Raw genomic sequence first — 22,483 nt, forward strand, 5'->3', positions numbered from 1 at the left:
AGCAGTAATATTTTGCTATGGAATTATAAAAAACAGCCATTTGGATGTCAATGGTCTCATGAATCCAGCATTTTACCTGGTTCTCCGGGTTCTCCTTTACTTCCTTTAGATCCCAGACCGCCAGGGCCCTCTATATTTCCAGGAGCACCTGGAATTCCGGCACTTCCTTTGTCACCTTTGAAGCCAGGAGCTCCATTAGAACCGGACTGGCCAGGAAATCCATCATTGCCTAGAAACCAGATTCAAATCACATTTTAAAATACAATTTACAAATAAGACCTTTGCCTATGCCTGAGCATCAGAAATACCTTGATATTAAAACAGGTGTATTTTTAAGATGAAGTTGGACATTTTGGAGATTGGCTACACTTTGACAAGAGCAAAGAAACAAATGGACCACTACTACCACAGGAACCATTCCTCAATGTATGAGACTGAGTTTATGATTCATATGGCTCTGGTGTAGAAGTACTTTGAAGAGCTCTTACTACTTATAAAATAAGGTCACAGGTAGCATAATAATAACTTTTGTGATTTTACCTTTAGGACCAGGAAAACCAGGACTTCCAGGGTTTCCAGGGGTTCCGGCTGGCCCTGGTGGTCCCATTACTCCCATTTCACCTTTAGCACCTGTAACAAAACATTTTCATAGTGTAAAATACATTTATCTTCCATGTAAATTTTTTTACCAAACTAAATAGATTTAAAAAATTCTTCATTTATTCCTGTTGATCTGATGATCAACTCATTAACCATTGGGGACAAATAAACTACAGACAGCACAATCACTAGAAGTAAGACACCGGCATAAAAAAATTCATGGGACAAAAGGGCTTTAACAACACCACTGATCTGTTCTCAAAACTAATTAAAATACACTTTTGGGGTGTCTACCATACAGCTGGACACTACATGAAAAACCGAAACATCAACACAACTTTATGTTTTACTAAGAGCTTTAAATAATCTAAACAATTACCAATTAACATTACCATCTGCCATATAATGGACCTCAGTGAAACTTCAGTAACATAAATGTGCTGTAAAAAAAGAGAGAGAGAGGATTCTGACCTGGAAAACCTGGTACCCCATCACGACCTTGGGTGCCTGGTGGCCCTGGTGGGCCATTAAATCCTCTTTCTCCAGGAAATCCAGGACTACCTCGATCTCCTGGAGGCCCAGGAGTATCAAATCCTGGAGGACCATGATCTCCCTTCTCACCTTGTATGCCTGCTATTCCTGGGGTGCAATAGAATCAGTTAGTACCTGGTTGCCGCAAACACAATATAAAACCATCACTACACGTCCTATTCAGCATGAAATAGTAATGAAGGTTTACATAAATTGTGAAAAAGACACCCCCCCCCATAAAAATGGAGCAATCAACATGCTTATCTCATTGTACTGCTAAAAACAACAATTATCGGGAAATTTCAGTCTTCTTAAAGAGTGAAGGGTTGAAAAACCCTAATAAAAACATATTGCTGCACACCATGTGACCAAAATTATAGAAAATACACAGAGGTGTGCTTACATGCTCAGAAAATCTTTATAAAATATGCCGGTAATACAACTGCTGCTTTCATTTTACACTGCAATGTTTTCATCTCTTGGTGTCAGGCATCTCACACAGAACTTACAATAAATATATGTATATTAGAATACCGACAGTCTTCAAGTAAAAAAAAAAAACATGAAAAATTGATAAAGTGTTTAAAAAAAAAAAAGAATCTGACAAAAATGCACCATCCTGTTTGATTTCTTGCCTGACATTCATATTCACGCTTGGTAGGTTACGCTGTACCAGGGTGGTGATATGTTTGTCAAAAAAAAAATATATGCATATTGTGGGACCAAAATAATCTTGAATAATGGCCAGATTCTCTGTGATTACACGTCTGTTTGAAAATAAAAAATAAATAAGCAAAAAATATACTGGAGAAGCAACCACAGTACCTGGAGGACCTTGGGTCACAAATCATCAAGGTTAGGGTCATCAGGAGGCATCAAGCAGAAAGGAGTTGCAAATAATGCGGTCAGGGAGATGTTAGGTTAAGATAAAGAAACAAAAATAAGCACACACAGACATTAGAACAAAAGGGTACAGTTAACCGAAGGACAGGGGGAAACAACCACATTACAAGAAAACAAACTCCTCCAATAAACCTAATGGGAACTTGAGAGGTCTGGTTTTAGATTTGCCTGGAGATAGCCACTGAATATTCTACTCTAACAATATTTGAACATTCTGATTAGAGCTCTCTTTCGTGTTATATGACATCTGAATTCCCTGCTTATATAGAGGTGACTTACTTCAGAATATTTTTACCTCCTGACAAGTTCTGGTTTCCATAAGAGCGGCTAATAGAAGCATTCAGTTTTCACCATTGCTAAGTCACTTTGTGATGGGCTATTAAACAGGTGGTGTTTAAAGGGTTTCAGGATTTACTGTACCCTGATTTTTAGATTTACTTTACACATCAATTCAATCTGGTATCCAGATTTTACATGAACTCGTGTGTGAGGGACAAGATCTCACTCCAGTCATGTCTATATGAAAGGTAACATGTTTGTGACATTATTATTATTTATTGTTTTATATAGCAGCATCATATTCTGCCGCGCTGTACAATGGGTAAGCAGTGCATAACATAACAATTTGACATGATTACTCTATGGTTTCCTATATCTGTTTTAATTATCTTAGATTACTGCAATGGACCAGTTCCAGCCCTAACATGTATTACATTAGCAGGGAGCAGATCCATTTATCACAAACACTATTTAGTAGAGAAATGCCATTGTATGAAACACCATTTAGTATGGTAGGATTCATAGATTTAAGGATAACATGCACCTGGGAAGGGGCAGCCATTAAAAGAAAACATTGCCATCTAGAATTCAATTTATAGTTCCACCGTGAGTGGATACAATGTAGTAGAGGATTAGACTCTTCATCCTAGAGTCTCAGGCTGCCTACTTTTGGTTTAAAGTCACCCCACAATAGCGTATATGTGTAAACAAAGGACAAACAGAAAATGTGTTAGGAATGTGTGCGTTGGAGGCAGGAATGCAGTAAACGGCCTCGCTGTTCCGAGGTGTGGCAGATCTGTGGTTCAGTGTGAAATGAAACATATGTTTTCTCAGATGGCAATGCTTCTTCAATGAAAGACAACGAGACAAGAGTCCAAAAGAGGGACAGCTCATCTTACAGGCATGCACTTCATAAGGAGCATGCACGGTTAGTAAAAAACAACCATTCATCAATCTTGAACTGATAAAGTAATTGAGAAGACACAGATAGTAGACACACATAGACACAAGTAGTACTCAGAAAGGTGCGTGTGGCTGTCCAGTGACATCGCTATGGGCCGTGCGTCACACCGCTAAACCGGCTGGAGCTGGAAGTCCTCAACGGGACTCTACAGCATCACAGAGGTTTAGCTCAGGTACGTAAGACATGCATTATACATTACAGAAAATTCCGTACAAAGCAATATTTAAAAAAAAAAAATGTGCTCAGGTATTGGAAGCAAACAGAGAGTGAAAATATACTGATACAAAGACTGCATTCGGTGTGATTTTTAGTACTTGGGTGCAGTGAATGGGCTATGACATTGCATGTGAACTTAGATGTGAAAAGATAAAAAAAAAAAAATATGATCGTAGAAAAGAAAAAAGCCAGCACAATGCATTTCCAAGATACAAAACAAATCAGAGAAAAATAAATATTACAAAATGCACAAAAATACTGTATGAATATTATATATCAACAAAACGTATTACTGACTGTTTGCAATGGAGTCACGACTTAATATAAACAGCGGTATATCTGTTTTTTTCCAGCAAACTGTTCCTTTAATACTCCCTATACCATGTTTGGAGACATCCCATGCTTGTAATGTCTACTTGTAATGTTCCATGCTGACAATAAGAAACGTGAGAATTTGCTGAAGATTGCAGGAGAAGGGGACATTTGAACTCCATGGCTTTATTATTCTTTATACGGGGTAATCTCAGCCCTCTTTTCAAGAGAAGACCATTGGTACTAGCCCATAATAATGAAGTTCAAATGAAGGTTGTCCTTCTAACACACAAGGTAGTAAATCTAATTTACACTCAGATCATGATACTAAATTATACCTTTAGTTCTAGCCTAGCTCTTAACACTGCCATTAGACAGAATAACGCCTTGATTCATTATATATATGCCTATTGTTTAACAAAAAAATTGAACATGCTGAACCAAGCTTTCATCATATGCTTACTTTTGAAGTTGGCTAGTTTAGTAGTCATAACTCAAATAAAAAATTACTATAAAAGTAAGGTGGACAGGTGGACAGCATGGCAGTCCAGACTATAATCATCTCACTCTACTAGCTACGCTGAGCACAGTATGATCTTTACCCAATACCATCACGAATGCCTATAGGTAGCTAAGATTCTGGAAGTGGAATAATATGTTATTGTATTTGTCTCCAACTCCAAAACTTGCATCAAGAGATCTGTATATATCTTCCACAATAACATAAGTGTCTAATGTCACTGCACAATGTTTATAATTTGTATTTCCATTATCTTAGGTATGTTACAGAATTACTTTACCTGGTGGTCCAGCGGGTCCAGGAAGGCCTGGAGGACCTGGTGGACCCTGGCCTCCTATTCCAGGTACCCCTGGAGCTCCAGGAGATCCAGGAAGCCCATTTTGTCCAGGATCACCTAGGAAAATGAGAATATAATAAATCTAGTTGTTATTTTCGTTCATATCTACATGGTGGGGATCTTAATGTATTTTTTCACAACAAATAAGGGGAACTATAATCTATTAAATTACTTATTACATATAGTTCCATTATGTACCTTTTGGTCCTGGAGATCCATCAAAACCTGTTCTCCCAGGAGTTCCTGGGGTTCCTGGGAAGCCAGGGTCTCCTTTTGGTCCTTGTGATCCTTTCAAGCCAGGAGAACCAGGGGGGCCCTGAAGCCCAGGTAAACCAAATCCTGGGTCACCCTTTCATAGATGGACAAAAAGAAATTAAGTCTAAGAGAGGGTATTAAGTGAAGTCTCCTCAGAGCCATCATAATTCATAAATCCACATCAATATATGCACCAGTATTTTCTCAACTGAGGCTACTGTATTGTATTTGCATAGTCATTTGAAGAAACATATTGCTTTTCGTACTGTTTTCATTCTTCAAAAACTTTTTTTTGAAGAAACCATGATATTGGCACATGTTCTTTAGTAAATTATTGTTATTTTAATTAACATTTTTCATTTTTTGTTACCTTTGGTCCTGGTAAACCAGGCTGCCCAGGTGTCCCATCTGAGCCAGGTCTTCCTGACGAGCCTGGTGGTCCTGGTGGTCCAGGATTTCCGGGAAAACCTGTTGCACGTGGGAGACGTTAGACATAACCAGCCAAAACTATTTAATAAATAAAATATTGATGCTTTGGGATGTATATCAGAAAATATCCTCACTGCTACTACCATTCATGCATTTCTTCCACACTGCCTGCTTGACCTTGCAAATTTTATGTTTTATGATTGTGGTACCAAAAAATGTCCAAAAATCTATTATTAAAACTTTCCAAGTGCATTCATTTCAATAAATAGCTTCAGGTAAATTCCACCTTCTAGAAAAAAAGCAATCAGTCAATGTTAAAAATAGCATGGGCCTCTTCTACCTCGTTCCACCAGGTTTACATATCTAGAGTTCAATTCACCAAGTGGCCAACTGACTTCAAAAAGTCATCCCGCGACAACTTGTGCAAGCCCTTTATAGACGCTTGATAAATAATGAGGTCATTACCGTGTTACTTAGCTTACTCTTTGTGAATTTCCAAATAGTATCAATTTAATTAAAAAAAATAAACATTCTTTCCTAGGACACAATTGGAAAGCCAGTAAAGGTTTATATTTGTTGCTTACCTTTTCCACCAACTGGGCCAGGAAGTCCAATTCCTGGAATGCCTGGATCTCCTTTCGATCCTGGAAAACCTGGGAGTCCAGGCTGGCCAGGCTGACCAGGTTCACCTTTAACATGAGGTGGTGGTTAAAATGCAAAATGTTAGCAATTGTATAAACATTTCCATAGCACAAGCTATGCACATCTTTATAACAAGAACACAATACTGTTGTTGACATGACTGTTTCTACTGTCTGCATGAGATGCATGGAAATACATTCAGCCCATGTGCTGTTAACGGGGAACGGTCAGCATCACAGATTTTTGTTTGATTAAACAACTTTATGAAATTTTCCTTAGACTGCGCTTTTCATTTGGGTAATTGTTTTGAAGATTTGATGTGGCAGAGCAGACATTACCCAAACGTTTTCCAGTCCTAAACATATATATTCTGTCTCCTCCCGTACCCTTAAAAAGGCTGCCTGAGCCAGTCAACAACAATCAGCAACTTGATAATAGGGGAGAGAGAATGAATGAGAATGTGGAGGAATAACCATGACAAACATTAGTAAAGGAAGTTAAAATACCTTTCCCCCGAAGGTTTTCATAAATATTGCTTATTTCAATCTGTAAACCCAACTAAATGTTAGTTTAATGTAAAATTTTGGTATGGCTCCAGACCGACTTTCACAGCAACCCGGTCAAAATGCTAGGATGCTGCTGGGACATCCTGACAATTCCTAGCATTTGTTTCCACCTCTGCTGCTTTATACATACATTTTTGACTTTGCCAGTTGGTGACTATAACGATTATACTTACTTATAATTATCTCATATTAGGGCAGAACTTGTCTGAGATTAGGGTGCTATTTCTATAAAGTTTGTTTGGATGAGAATGATTTGAGCCACCAGCTTTCCTTCTTTTTCCATACCTCCCTGCAAAACTCTTTTGCGTCTTTTCTTTGTTTCCTTTTATATATCTTTGTTCCACATATGGGGACATTTAAATGTTTTTTAATAGGATCTTTTTTGTATTTTTGTAAAGCGACTTTTGGCGAGTACTACAGCATTGTTCAGGATCTACTATTCTTTTGACAAAGACACAATGTAGGACACAAAGTTACTGGCAACCTCATTGAACATCAGTCTAGGTAAGGCCAAGAGGTAGTCTAAATGTTAACCCCTTTTTGGTAGTTAATAAGATAAAAAAAATAATAATAGAGGAGCTTGTTACTTAAATTACCTGGCATTCCTGTATCTCCTGGAATACCTGGAATACCTGGAGGGCCAGGAAGACCTGGTTCGGTTACGGTTTGACCAGCAGATCCTTTAGGACCTAGGAATTTAAAAACAAAGTGAGTTTAAACACATGTTAATGGATTGTGAACATGCCAATTGAACTTATAGGTCGACGATAACACAGTTTATGCAACAGTTTCTCTAAACATCTGTAGTACCACTGTCTACCTAGGTCTTCAGAATTGGCTTAGGTTCTGTGATTCAATACATACATACAACAGACTGAAACAAAAGATGGAACATCAATGATACCACAGAATCCTCCATCGTGGTCACTACAGTTACCAATATAGTTTATTTTTCAACCCACATCATAGAAGTGAATTTAAATTACCTGGAACTCCAGGAGCTCCTGGACGACCAGAGACACCTTGTACACCTTTCTCACCGGGAGGACCTGCAGGACCAAATCCAGGAGGACCCATTGGTCCCCTGTCACCTGGGAGCCCTGGTAGACCCGCATCTCCAGGGACACCACGTTCACCTTTAAAGGCAGCACCACCCTGTAAATAAACAATCCACACCTCAAGCAACAAATAAACAAATATAGTCTTGATGTTCTGTAGGCTCAAAAGCAAAAAAATAATGCAGAAACAAACCCAGCAAAATTATGACCTCATCATACGTGCAATAGAGGCATTTATAAAAGCAGGTAGTTGCATTTACATGTATTTGTATGCTGCAAGGCAACATATAGAGAAAAATAGAGAATAGAGACAATAGAGAAAAAAAAGACTAAGACAAAATGCCCAAGGGAGAGGGATATGTTTACTTTCCATAATATATAGAACCATAGTCAGGATTATATCCAAGCTATTGATACTTTATTCATCCACCTCGCATAGATATTTGGGGAGATACAATTTACATTTCATCCCTTCCGTATTCCATTCTTATCTGGCATAAGGCTTGCATTGTTATTTCCCATGTTAAAGTATTGTTAGATTTCAAATTTCTTGCTATTATCATTAAGGTGTCTAACAAAATATGTATTAGAATCCTATTCTGTTCACATGTAATTCTTGATATGCAGTAACACTATTTCTGGTGTTATAGGTAAATCTATATAGTTGTATAAAATCAAGCACCTAGCCATGCAGTCTCCGTTTACATATATTTGTGACAAAAAGGGGTTGTTCTAAAGAGCTCAGTGAATTCAAGTGGTGTTATTGAAAAGTGGAAACGTTTAGGAACAGCAGCTACAAAGGGAAAGACCACGTAAAGTCACAGAGCAGGGTCACCGAGTGCTGAGACGCATGGTCTATAAAAGTCACCAATGCTCTGCTGATTCCATAACTGAAGAGTTCCAAACTTCCACTGGCATTAAAATCAGCACAAAAACTGTGCGGCGGGAGCTTCGTGGAATTGGTTTCCATGGCTGGGCAGCGGCATGCAAGCCTCACATTTCCAAGTGCAATGCCAAGCGTCATATCGAGTGGTGTAAAGAATGGACTCTGGAGCAGTGAAACCGTGTTCTGTGGAGTGACGCTTCTCTGTTTGGCAGTCTGATGAGTCTGAGTCTGGGTTTGACGGATGCTAAGAGAACATTACCGGCCAGACTGCATTGTGCAAACTGTAAAGTTTGGTGGAGAAGGGGTAATGGTATGGGGCTGTTTTTCACTTCCAGTGAAGGGAAATCTTAATGCCTCAGCATACCAAGACATTTTGGATAATGCTATGCTTCCAACTTTGTGGGAACAGCTTTCTATTCCAGCATGGCTGTGCCCCAGTGCACAAAGCAAGCTCCATAAAACATGGTTGCATGAGTCTGGTGTGAAATAACTTAACGGTCCGCACAGAGTCCTGACCTCAACCCCATCAAACACATTTGGGATGAACTGGAACAGAGATTGTGAGCCAGGCCTTCTCTTCCAACATTGTCTATGTTGTCTATGGAAATGGACCTAGACTCAATAATCAGGAGGGGTGTCCACATACTGTTGGTCATACATTGTAAATGTGTATTACAGATAAATGATAAAACCAAAGATAACTAGGGCTTCTGGCTGATTCCAAAGACACTATTTGGGAGTAAGAATTCATAAATGTTTAACATTTCATCACAGACGGTTGGAAAAATACACGTGTTAGATGCATTGTTTATTTTTATGTGAGATGTTGGATAGCAAAGAATTCCTATCCTATTTTACATCTCACTCTACAAACAACAATTTCACAATTCCCACTATAGTCCTAACTATGCAACATACTCCATAACAACATAACTTTGTAATTAATTATATCAAGAAAAATAGCATAGAAAAGAGAACCAAAATGCTATACAGCCTATTTAATTAAACAGGCTTTACCATTACTAGTATTAGTATAAGCAGTTATACATTGTAGTCATTACTTAAACGTATGTATGTTTATCACAGGAGTATTTTACAGTATAAAAGAAAAACGTACCGGCTCTCCCTTAAGTCCAGGAAGACCAGGGCTGCCATTTCTTCCAGGAAGTCCATCCAGGCCAGGTGACCCTGCCGGACCTGGGAATCCAGTATCACCTTTTTCTCCTTTGAGTCCGGGTAGGCCAATCGCATCTCCAGGATCTCCCTTTGGACCTGGTCTACCAAGACTACCAGGACTACCAGGAAAACCCTGTGGGTAGAAGACACGTGAGGATAAATCATGTTGTGCAATTGTAATTGCTGTCCCAAATCTATCTAAGCATCATATAAAAAGTGACAGAGAGTGGCAATAGGTGAAATCACATTAGATGATAGTTTGTCTGGCTTGAGGTTTTGGTGACATACAGGACTGTCTACCCAAACTCTATTGAAAACTCACACTGTTGAAGTACTTCATTATTTTACTGTAATCAGCTTATTCATGGCTTGAAGCTTAATCAATGTATTAGCTGCAAAATTGTCGGTGCAAGAATAAGGCTGGTTGGAAGTCCGACAGCCATGGAATTTGCCTCTTCCTCACTAGAATGATTACCATTTAATCTGTGATCTGGATCACAAAAGATTGTCTCAACAGAAACTTACTGGCTGTCCTGGTGGTCCCTGTGGACCTGGAAGGCCTGATTCTCCCTTTGTCCCAGGAAATCCAGACAATCCTATTAAAAAATAAATGGATTAAAGCAGACCAGACAGCATGTTTGGATAGAAACATTTGATTTTGCAGTTATACAGTAAAACTCTGTAGTACCTCTGTTGTACCACAGATTTTGTTGACATCAGATATCTTTTTTGATATTTTACATTAAAGCATGAAAATGTAAGATGTGCCATCAATGTGTTTTCCATAATCTGCAAGATATCCCCAAGGGTAAGGTGTTCGTTTTACCTGGACTTCCAGGAGGACCTGGTAAACCCGGATCACCTGGTAGCCCTCGAATGCCGTTTCCTATACAGTTGTAGCAAGTATCTCCTTTGTCACCTGCATGAAAAAAGTTGTTTACAATGGAAATGTCTATAAGGTATAATGGAATATAAATGATTGCTAAATACAATATGTCCAAGTTAAAATGTATTGAAAACAAATTAAACCACTAACATTAGTAATTAAATATATATTAAACTGATGTATTTCAGGGTGTAGCCTTCATCTACTATGGATTCAGACTTACTAATATTGCATATTAAAACATGGAGGACATCAATTAAAAAGGTACGGATCAAATAAACACGTAAATGTATTAATCATTATCTAATAATTCATGTAAGCACTTGGCACACCAGAATACAGCAACACGGCTTGTTCAGGAGCACGTTACGAACGCGTTGTTTTATCACATCTGACATGGTCATGGGCTATACAAGCTACCATACCTGTCATGTAGCTTACCTTTCTGCCCCCTCTCTCCTAAAAATCCTGGATCACCTGGAAGCCCTGGGAGACCGGGAGGACCTGGCTGGCATTGTCCACCTGTACCTGAAAGTACGCGTCAGGGATTTCAGTTAACAATCAGCAACGCTACTTTGGATTGCTAACGTCACATAAACAGGTAATATCAGAGAACAAACAAAGAGAAACAACAATTGCACTCACAGAATTAAAAATAACATATCAAATATTTAGAAGTGACTAATTACAGCACTCAATCTCAAAAATCAAACAAACATTTCCATTGGGTGCTATGGTGATTGCACCACATTTAACACTCCAGAAATGGTATTTCAGAAATATGACAATGTCCACCATGGATTCTGATTGGAAACTTTTTTATGTAAAAAATGTTTCGTAATCCGATGATTATAGATCACCAACCATTAACCAACATAATTTTAATAGAACTGATTTTGGAGAGTCACATATTTGTGTGTTTTAATTAACATTACAACCTGGTGTGCATCATGAAGTAAAAAGTTAACTCACCGGGTATTGTTGGACCAGGAGGGCCAGGGGGTCCTGGGGGTCCAGTGGCTCCTGGGCGGCCATCTTGCCCTTGTCTGCCGGGTATGGATATACCTGGTGAACCTTCATCTCCCTTCTGCCCTCTTTCTCCTGGAAGGCCTGGGTCTCCTGAGGGGCCTGGAATGGCAGTACCTAAAAACAACAAACACATTGTCCCTCAGAAACCGGCATGTATACTGGTTCACATTGGTCACAATGGTTCACATTGGACTGCACAATCTATCCTCCCGAAATTTTTGTTACCGAATAATAGATGTGCAGAAATACGTTAGTGTCTTACCTGGTAGTCCAGGTAAACCAGGTGGGCCTTGGAGGCCTGGAAAACCTCGTTCACCTTTTATCCCGGGAGTTCCTGGAAACCCAGAGTTTCCTTTTGGTCCAATTTTACCAATGCCTGGTCTAGTAATCACCTGTAAATATGGAAATAAGGAATATTCTCTTTATCCCCAACTGAATGTTGAAGCCATATAAATAACAAAAAAATGAAATATGCCAGAGGGGTGAATTTAATGGCCAACATCTGCTAATGTGTAACAATAAACATAGATTGTAAACCGTCTGACAACAAAATAGCAGAAAAACTTTACTTACCTCTCCAGGAGGTCCAGGGAACCCACGGTCACCTTTTTGCCCCTGAAATAATAATTTTATTGAAAGCAGTGTTTTGCCGTGACAGCTACAAACATGAATGGTTGCTGGAAGATCAATAAAGGCAAAGTATTTATCTTCCCTCAAGGTGAATTTTCTATAGCTTAAATGTATCTGCTTATTTGATTCCTTCATTCTTCAACAAGAGAAGGACCTGGAGAGATCAAATGCAGCCCTTTTCAATCTTACTATAGCGGCCTTGAAAACATAGGACAAAGAGGAGGGGAAGCCAGTCAAAATGACAAGTCCTTGGCCATTGCTATGCTTGAAACTCCCAAAGTTGGAAGTCATTGTAACAGCATGTTATTGTATATGAGCATGACAGTATGGCCATACAATGACTATGACCGTATATTAAAAAAAAAAACAGCGAACATTTACCTTTTGGGGATAAATAAAAAGTAAATAGTAGAGCGATGGGTTGGAGGAAACCTGGGAGTGGTTGACTAATAGCGCTGATGGATAATGAGCAAAAGGTGAGCATGAAAAAACCAAAATATTTGACCTGACATTAAAATATACCTGAATGCAAAGTCTAACACATACATAATCATCACTAATATTTCATTCAAGCAGCGCCACAAAATAAAAAAATAAACACAAAAAAAAAAAAAAAAAAAAAGATTACCCTCTCGCCTTCTCGACCAGGATTCCCAGGTAGCCCAGACTCTCCAGGAAGACCCTGCAAAAAAAAACAAGAAGAACAAGAAATAATTATATTTATCTTCATTCATTCCTTGACTAGGATGCTAAACAACTTAAGTGAAAAGTAAAACTCACATTAGAGCCGGGAATCCCGACCTTTCCATCTTTTCCAGGTTTTCCCTAGAAAAAGAAAAAAAATCCATAAAAACTAAAATAGGACAAAACCTGTATGCACTGTAATAAAATGCTGATTTGGTTTCCAGTTGGTATTAATAGGAAACCACTGAGTTTTCTGAAGGCCACAGAGGTCCTTGCAGATGGTACAAACGATGGTCATTTCTACTACTTGGAATGTTTATCCTTTTCCTGATCTTTAATTTGTTAAAGAAGATCTGACCTTTCGGATTGTATGCCTTAAGTTCACTAATGCTTTGGGAGAAATCATTGCGGCATCAGGTAAACTTGGTGGGTTGAACTAAGGTGAACATTCAGGAAGGTGTCTACTTTAACTACTGAGGTGGGAGGGTCAGTATATATGCCCAAGCCCGAAAATGTATCATTAAGATGAACCATAATTAGCATTCCGTGCAATATTAAGTTGGTACTTTTATCTCATTTGGTACGTATTTGTACCCCTCATATAAACGACTATGGGCATACTTACAATTTTGCCTGGTTCCCCTGGTTCTCCTTTCCCTCCTTTTTGTCCTCCGGGAGGACCCTGTTAAAGAAATAAATAAAAGGGTTATTTAAAGTCTAAAATACAGTGAATATGGCACACAATTAATCTCAGTATATATATATATATATACATACATATATATATATATATATATATATATATAGGCCTAACTTTTAGGTGTCATGAAGATACAGGTTTATCCATAACATTGAAGATCCAGTTCCACTTACACAAAACATGAATTGCGCTCTCATGTGTGTTAAGCAGACAACTTTAGCAAATAAGGCCCATAAAAATAACACAATCATGTTATTTGACATGATTAAATAATTATTTCTGCCAAGGGTTTGGACACTGAACCGTACTATGAATCATTTTAAATATTGGTAAATACATTTACAACGGCAAGCGGAACAGCACCTTTAAGTACTTTCACCTTTAAAGAACATGAAGCATGGAAAATACCTATACATTTTACCCGAAAAACAATGTTTTTTCTTTAGATATTCAGGTCATTGGGGATCTTTATATTTATGTAAGAGCCAAGGCTTGTGGGGTTGCTGTATACTTTGCGTTACACTATATTCCAGCAAATACAGAATTACTTGGATCCATAGGTTACGTTTATGTGTTAAGAAACTAGTACGCCCTGTCTGTTTGATTCTAAATGTTTTAGACATTAGGACTTGTAATCCTTTTTATTGTCATATATACATGTTATAAGTACCATAAAAAAGTCATCTTTACACTAGCCTAACTTTGCCATTCCTACCAACCTCATCTAGCAGATCACTGTTCTGATGGTTATAGCTTTTTTGTTCTTTAGAACACGCTGTGAAATAGTTTCAATGAAGAATTGATAAAGAAGTGTATGCTTTGTTACAAGCTGCTGTTAAATGCATTCTGGAAATAATGAACGCTATACGCTCTGTTATTCATATCCCGCTAGCTGATGCTGTCATCCCCCATGAGTGGTTATAGGAAAACAATGATATCTCTGGCTTCAGTCACATTCTGGAGATTACACAGATAGCGAGCGCCCCATTCCACACGCCAGCTCCAGCCAGCTCAGTGTTCTGCATACAGATTTGTGAATCAACAGCAGTATTTCTGCAATGGGCTGATCCGCTGCCAAACACTCGCAATCCTTATGTGATGTTTGTATGTATATATATGTGTGTATATATATGTGTGTGTGTATATATATATATATATATATATATATATACACACACACACACACACACACACACACACAGTGTATATAGCCCCTTCACACACACATTAATTACAATAGGTATTTCTGAGTGGGTGCTATCTGAATCACCTATGTGACTATGCATCACACACTGAGCTGTAATGTAGTGTGATCTTCTTTAAAAAGAAATATTTCTACGCCATGTGAATAACTTAACTTCCCACCGCACTATTGTGTTAGTTCTTAAACACATCACATTCTATATCGTGATCTGATATCTGTGATGCAGTTTGCACCGTAAATTACGCACTATAGAAAACGCTATACTGTACTAATATTGCAATGTATGGGTGATGCCTATGGGAGCGAGTGGTGTGATACTACCCACAAAAGTGCCCTTACTGAGACATTATTGTCACATTTCACCCACAGAACCAAAGAAAGGGTAGAGACTCCTGGCTGTAAAGCCACCATGTTCCCCAGGCAGGTTTATTTGTCTTGCATAAAATAAAAATAATTCAAATGAAAAAACTATAATAAAAATAAAATACTAAGTACTTACCGGAGGTCCTGGGAATCCACGGTCTCCTGGATAACCTTGGGGCCCAAGTGAACCCTATCAGAAGACAAGAAAGAGCAATGACGACATTGTAAATCTGGTTGTAAAGAAATAAAAAACCGAACAGTCTAGCTAAACTATTAGATTTTGTCATATTTAGTTTTTGAGGGACATAAAACCTCTGTTTTTTAATATCATCTGCAATTAAAAAAAATACTGGATAAGATTGTAATGGACACGCAATAGCAACTCCTAGGGTTGCTGTTTCTTAAAATAGGCTGATATGATAGGAGTAGTACTAAAATTGGCTTTAGGTAATCCCTGCGTTGCTTCTTTGTGTGCAATTGGCTTAAATTGCGTGCAATAAGCGAAAATGGGATAACTTGGTGAATTTGAGCATAATGTATAACGCTTGTAAATTTGTCGATAATGAAAAATCCATTCAAACCAGTGTTCTTGCTTTCAACTATTATTTCAGCTAAAACTGACTGTTATAGGAGTACAGTGCCACCAGGTGACCAAGGGCTAAACCTACTGAATTTTGTCAAAGTCACCATACAATACGATTCTTTACCGACATAATAGTTGATGTCATGAACACATTAATGCGACATGATTCTTTTATGAGGAAAGTCTTATTCTCCCATCCGAGAGAACGCCACAAAGCTTTCTACTACTTCCCCACAAGAAGAGAGCTGAGTAGTTTGATGAAGGGTCATGGCCTGTGGTTGCCGGTGGCTTACAATTGCAGCCGGTATCTTTCGATTCAGAAAGGGTCAGATTGCCCTGACTGAGAATAATTTAAGAGGTGATAGTTTTCAATAGTTAGAATCTCAGGGTATTTAAAGTTTCCCAGGAACTTTATCCAAACTTATCTTAGCTTGGAGAAATTGTTCTGGATGAAATATTCTTATTATTATTGTTACTATTAAAGTAATTTACCAGAGCGATCCTTCAGTAGATTGCTACACTTTATCTCGGGTAATGAATCGAGGTCAATATATTATGGTATCTTTGGAATCTCATTTTTGTTCCATGGAAATCTATGCTTGGATCGCTATTCAATTCTAGATTAACTTGTTTGAACAAGGACTTGCTCACACTATGTAATACATTCCTAATAAATATACTACTTATTATATCATGTTTACCCATAACCAGTTGTACGATGCTGTGGAACGTGACAGCACTAGATAAAAGTAATTAATAATAGTTTAAAGTTGAAACACTGAATCCAGCCCAATGGCTCCCAAAGGGTTCAATCCGTTTTAAGATTTATTTCTTCTCAATTAAAATGTGTATTAATTGATGAGCTAAGTATTATTCTGAATTCCTTTTCTGATTGCGGTTTTGAAGGGATGGGGGAGGATACCAGTTAATTAAAAGTCTGTGCTTAGTCAATAGTCCCACAGTTCATAAAAATACTTTTGTGTGTGGTTTGATGATGTAGTATGCATTAAAAAAATCAGACCACATATGAAAAAACAAATGCATTTTTATTAGACAGCATTAGACAGCAATCCTAACCCCCCCCCTTTGCGTTTTTTCAACCTTTTATTTCACAGATTTCTTCCAAACTATCCCTATTGGCCTTTACTGTGTGCAATAAAAATATTTTTTTTGGGGGGGGGGGGGGGTGTTACCAAAGCTTCTGGTTGACTCTTACCATTTTTAGATTTATGTTTTTAAGTTAATGATCTTCCCATTCCTTCGTCAACTCTCTCCATCTTATAATATTACAGTAACCCAAGAGCACGAAGGCAAAGTTTCTTTGTTTTATTTACATCACATGAGGACTTTGGAAAAGAGAACCAGAACGGCAGATCCTCCCGTCATTTAAATTTTCTTTCAGGAGGAGTGCTTAGATGCTGGCTGTTACCAAGTCTCCACCGTCTATGGATTATTTATGTATTTATGTAGCTGGGAAACATGGGAGGTATACAGAAAGACAAATAATGTTTGTGAAAAAGGGAATGTGCTACATGGAGTGGCTGAGAGGTAGATTTAATGGTACTATCCCAAAATAACATCTCCAACATTAGTATCATTAACAATCATATTAAGTATTCTTTTGTCTTTTACCGACCTTTTCTCCTTTCTGCACTTGTACATCAGGTGGTTTCTGCTGTTCATTTGGCCCTGGTGGTCCTGGTGGTCCCTGAAGACCCATGTCGCCCTAATGAGACAAGCGTGTTTCAATTGCACCAGTATTCTGTTTTAACAATAATTACAGTGTTTGCTTTGATACAGCCAAAGACCTCCGTTATTAAATGTTCTACTTCTATCTTTCTGTACATATCCCTTCCACTGATTTATCACTCTATTAGATTGATAGCGTGATACCCTCTAAAATGTCAAGACGTTGCCCATTTGGCTGAGATATAGTATGAAATATACCCCACAATCCAGACAGAGTAGTAGCACTGATTAACTACATACCTTGTCTCCTTTCAATCCTTGGAAGTTTAACCCCATATTCCCCTAGAACGTCACAAAAAAAGGGTTAGATTTTGTTTTATACAGTACAAAAAATATAATTTTGCAATAAACCGGGTTCTAATCACCTTGAGTCCTGGAGGTCCAGGTGGCCCTGGAGGTCCCTAGAAAAGGAAAAGGATTGGCAAGTCAGCATGATCATGAATCTTACAATGTGTCGCATGAGTTGGTTTGGGTTGTTTTTGTCTTGTACGTTTATATTGTGGATTTTTTGTACATTTAATGATTCGATGATCTGCTACATTTCCTTCTCCCCTTTTAAACATCAGCACAGAGTACTGTCAGATGATATAGCTTGCTGAATGTATCCTATGGAAAACTTTCAGTCTGTAACAGAGGGATGCCCAACTACCTGTATGAGTTTAATTAAGAGTTAAATTATTTAAGTATGCTTGGAAACCAAAAATAAAATTGATTCCTCCATAACCAAACTAATTTAAAATATCTAAAAAAGTAGAAGTCTTTTTTGAAAAATAAATATTTCACTCTTCAATCATTAGTTTTAGACTGAAATAATATTATGAATTCAAAAAGATTTGTGTTTCCTGTGTCCAAAACATTTTCTTTATGGATCAAGAACAATATGTATGATTTTTGTAATTTTGATCATTGGTCTTTACCGGGAAACCTGCTGGACCTGAACGTCCGATAGGACCCTGAACTCCCGGAGGACCCAGCAGACCCTGTAAAAAAAAATAAAAAAATATATATATATATTAGTTGCGTGACAAAACATACCAAGCGAGAGTTACATTATTACATATTTATATATATATATATTACATTATTAGAAGAGCAAACGGAGAGAGGAGACATGATAGAAATATTTAGACATGTCAAGATATTAAAGAAAGTCTGAAACGAAAGCATTTTTAATATAAAAGGTGGGCTAGATGGTGATGGTGATTTAAAGTTGTGTGAGAGTGGGAGACCAAGAGCTAATGTGAGAAACTCTACTTTAAAGGGCTGTATATACTTGGACTAGACTTCCAGTGGAAGTAGTACAAAGAAACATAATAAAGGAATCAAATGGGATGCACATAAAGCTATAAAGAATGAATAAATTAACAGTAGTAATAAGAACAAGGCAGACTGGTGTCTTTGCTGCCGGTGCTTCTTATGTATGTCTGTATCAATGTATCCGCCATAACGTGTTTAAAGGGTGTAGCTGACTCTGCATACAAGAGGTCTGATATGGTGCAATATTGTACATATTTTATTGGTAAACATATTTCGATTCACATTGTTACTTACAGGTAAACCTGGAAGGCCTGGTGATCCTGAGTCACCTTTCTGTCCTGTCTGTGGTAAAGAAATCACCTCACCAGGCTCGCCCTAGAGGAGATATTCAGAAATATGTATGTTTAAGTTAAGCACATTAAATAACAAAACAAAGTTTAAACCCATTGCAAATGCATTTCTTATTCATCACAATATAATATAAATACAGTTAAATAGTTCCCCAGTAACACACTGATATGAGTAAGTAAACAATAAAATAATATCCGATTTAGACATTTAAATTCTGTATACTTACTTTTAAACCCGGCAATCCAGGCGGACCCTTTAAAACAAAATAAAGGCTTGTTAAATGGCCATTTTTTCTCTTATTACACGTAAGTTGTTTTGATGCTGGCAGTATATGCCGTTGATGTGGATAAAACATGGAAATAACTAACAGCCTTTAAGACTTAATTGGAATATAAGGGATATCAAGTACCCTGGATCATTATTTGCTAAGCAGTTAGAGGCAAAGCAATTTGCAAAAGCAAGAATGGTCCACTGGTTGCTTTGATGTCTGCTGGATTGGTGCCTCTTTACACTAGAAAGATTTAATACGGAGATTCTGACAAAAGTAGATTCTGTACCTAGAAAGACACCTAACATAACTAATCAAGAGTATTGCTTTCTTAAAGCTAGTCTAGTCTAGAAGTGGACCGTCTCAAAAGTATTATGATACTGCACATGATTTTAGAGAATATGTTTAGCAATTGTCAGCAGGAATTGTTTATATATATATATATATATATATATATATATATATATATATATATATATATGATATGTTACATGTGAGAGACTGAGAACTTACCATGGGACCTGAAGGGCCTGGAAAACCTGCAATCCCGGGAAAACCACGTTCACCCTGATGATGAGAGTGTTAAGATGAAGACATGAAGTGTCACTAAACTAATGCAGGTGAACAATGACAGAGCTGGTTATCATAGGGCCAAACAAGCCAATTATTAAAATGAACAGTATTGGGTCCATGAACAGAATTCCTCTGTCACACTGAACTACTAGTACTGATGTATTCAGAGTGCTGTCTATGTAGTATTCAGGGCACTGACAGTCAATACGCTGCTTGCCAAAATGTCAAAGGTACTGCTGGTCAGAAATGGTCTAGTCCATAAACTGAACTTGTACATAAACGAGTGGTCAGAACAGTGATCTAGTACTGTACTGCTAACTCGCCCACGCACAGCTAGTCAACCTAGTGTTCCAGTCAATAAAGTCATTAGAAGTCATTGCTATAGCGTATAGTAACCAACATAAAATAAAGAGGAATCTTCTTCTGTGGAGTCACTGTCAGAATTCTGATCCAACCAGTATTAGACTATTCAGATCATCCATCCCATACAAATCTAGGAGTCCATCCAGTCAACATTCCACTAATTCACTGGTAGAGCTGATGCAGTCACAGAAAAGAGAAATGCTACCTTTGTCCCATTGCATCCTGGGATGCCAGCGGGTCCAGGGGCTCCATCTTGGCCAGGTAAGCCCTGCAGCGGATAAATAGTTAGATTTCTGTAGAGCAGATGATTATTTGCATCCCATACTACGTTTGACCGCCAAGTGCAGCAAATGACAATAATCTCCCTGATTCCAGCTCCGCTGGAAGAGAGGACATGCACTGCATATTATCAATACCATAATATAATGGTTTGAACACCAGGCTGCTGAGCCTGTTATTTTATTTCTCACATGGCCCATCTATTTTGACAGTAAGGAGGTTATGGTTGACGTGGAATATCCCAGTCGTGCTTTTCTGAGTAAGAAGAGAGTTTGTGAATCTACTTACAGGCAGGCCAGGCGTCCCGGGAAATCCAGGAAGCCCTGGAGGTCCCTAAAAATAAAATGATTGCACCAATTAGTGTAATACTGAACACACATTATATATTCTGCAGAAGAACCACATTTTACTACAAGGTTTTTGCAGTTAAATTACCAGGAAATCGATTGTACATTTTCCTGTATTCACCAATCTGATTTGGGGAAAAAAGGATTAAAAATCAATGTGGCTGTGGTTTACATGCATCAAATGATAATATTCTGTCTGTAATATCACAAAACGTACTCTAATTCCTTTGGGTCCAATTGGTCCTTGAAGTCCATCGTCTCCCTAGGAAGAAAAAAAAAAAAAAGAAAGACATATTATATCTCATTAATACAAATTAAATACTATGCAACCTTTATACGTACTATACTGACCTATTTCCAATGGTAAGAAATTATATGGTAAAACAATGGAGACAATGCATTCATAACCATAGCAATGCATGGAATAGATCTTTGTTCAAAGTGTCATTAGACTGACATCTAGTGGAGAGTAAGAAATATGCGGGTACGCCGGCACAAACTAACTCATAACTTTACTAAAGACGACTTGGGAGGAAGTGGCCACCCCACGTGCTCCATGATACAGCTATTAATGTAGTCGTCAAGTTTACTTGGAGAGTAGTCTCATATTTGTTACAACTTAAAAGGCGATTACATATGGCTGTGTTTTCATAATATGTGTATAGTGTTTTTGGCATAGCTTCTGCCGGGGATGAACCCTTTTGTGCATTTTTAGAGCTCTGATTAATTTAAGACATTATGGGGGGTGCATTTGTTTTCGCTAGTCTACGGCCACAAAAATGTGTTTGTATTACAAATCAATAGGGCTGAAACAACTAATCGATAAAATCGATAATAATCGATAATGAAAATCGTCAACGATTTTCATTATCGATTAGTCGAATCGATTTTTATGAAAAACTCCTCTCCTTATATAATCCGACCTCAAACAGAAATCGGATTAAAACACTAGAATCCAGATCCCCCGCAACGCTGCAGGGGACCTGGATTCCCCTCACTGTCGGCCGGTGGGTGTCCGTGCGATGCGCACAGACAACTTCCGCCTCTCCCCTCCACTTCCATACACCCCTCTGACTCCTCCCCCCTCCCATACATCACTCTGCCTCTCTCCCGACTCCCTGGTGCTTTGTGAACCTCAGTTGCTGACAGGAGGCAGAGTGGAGTATGGGAGGGGGGAGGAGGCAGAGTGGAGTATGGGAGGGGGGAGGAGGCAGAGTGGAGTATGGGAGGGGGGAGGAGGCAGAGTGGTGTATGGGAGGGGGAGGAGCCAAAGTGGTGTATGGGAGGGGGAGGAGGCAAAGTGGTGTATGGGAGGGGGGAGGAGCCAGAGTGGAGTATGGGAGGGGGAGGAGGCAGAGTGGAGTATGGGAGGGGGGAGGAGGCAGAGTGGAGTATGGGAGGGGGAGGGAGGCAGAGTGGAGTATGGGAGGGGGGAGGAGGCAGAGTGGAGTATGGGAGAGTGGGGGAGGCAGAGTGGAGTATGGGAGGGGGGAGGAGGCAGAGTGGAGTATGGGAGGGGGGAGGAGGCAGGGTGGAGTATGGG

General features: G+C 38.5%; 1 protein-coding gene across 1 annotated transcript in view; it reads right to left on the minus strand.

Moving 5' to 3' along the window:
* Window positions 1-22,483, minus strand: part of LOC149298119 (uncharacterized) — a 77,902-nt gene that overhangs the window by 24,508 nt on the left and 30,911 nt on the right. The window contains exons 4-33 of the mRNA XM_089487622.1: window positions 21,158-21,202; window positions 20,882-20,926; window positions 20,520-20,582; window positions 19,892-19,945; window positions 19,337-19,363; window positions 19,054-19,134; window positions 18,420-18,482; window positions 17,868-17,903; window positions 17,743-17,784; window positions 17,390-17,479; window positions 15,307-15,360; window positions 13,529-13,585; window positions 13,000-13,044; window positions 12,848-12,901; window positions 12,163-12,204; window positions 11,852-11,981; window positions 11,533-11,703; window positions 11,002-11,088; window positions 10,501-10,593; window positions 10,200-10,270; window positions 9,616-9,807; window positions 7,541-7,709; window positions 7,151-7,243; window positions 5,931-6,035; window positions 5,288-5,385; window positions 4,861-5,011; window positions 4,606-4,719; window positions 1,072-1,239; window positions 541-630; window positions 77-229 (exon numbers count right to left, since the gene is read on the minus strand). Of these exons, the coding sequence (XP_089343748.1) occupies window positions 77-229; window positions 541-630; window positions 1,072-1,239; window positions 4,606-4,719; window positions 4,861-5,011; window positions 5,288-5,385; window positions 5,931-6,035; window positions 7,151-7,243; window positions 7,541-7,709; window positions 9,616-9,807; window positions 10,200-10,270; window positions 10,501-10,593; window positions 11,002-11,088; window positions 11,533-11,703; window positions 11,852-11,981; window positions 12,163-12,204; window positions 12,848-12,901; window positions 13,000-13,044; window positions 13,529-13,585; window positions 15,307-15,360; window positions 17,390-17,479; window positions 17,743-17,784; window positions 17,868-17,903; window positions 18,420-18,482; window positions 19,054-19,134; window positions 19,337-19,363; window positions 19,892-19,945; window positions 20,520-20,582; window positions 20,882-20,926; window positions 21,158-21,202 (2,683 nt within the window). The remainder of the gene's footprint in view (window positions 1-76; window positions 230-540; window positions 631-1,071; window positions 1,240-4,605; window positions 4,720-4,860; window positions 5,012-5,287; window positions 5,386-5,930; window positions 6,036-7,150; window positions 7,244-7,540; window positions 7,710-9,615; window positions 9,808-10,199; window positions 10,271-10,500; window positions 10,594-11,001; window positions 11,089-11,532; window positions 11,704-11,851; window positions 11,982-12,162; window positions 12,205-12,847; window positions 12,902-12,999; window positions 13,045-13,528; window positions 13,586-15,306; window positions 15,361-17,389; window positions 17,480-17,742; window positions 17,785-17,867; window positions 17,904-18,419; window positions 18,483-19,053; window positions 19,135-19,336; window positions 19,364-19,891; window positions 19,946-20,519; window positions 20,583-20,881; window positions 20,927-21,157; window positions 21,203-22,483) is intronic.

Source organism: Sceloporus occidentalis, unplaced genomic scaffold (assembly GCF_023333645.1).
Source record: "Sceloporus occidentalis isolate IW3139 unplaced genomic scaffold, rSceOcc1.0.p SCAF_34, whole genome shotgun sequence".
NCBI lineage: Eukaryota > Metazoa > Chordata > Lepidosauria > Squamata > Phrynosomatidae > Sceloporus > Sceloporus occidentalis.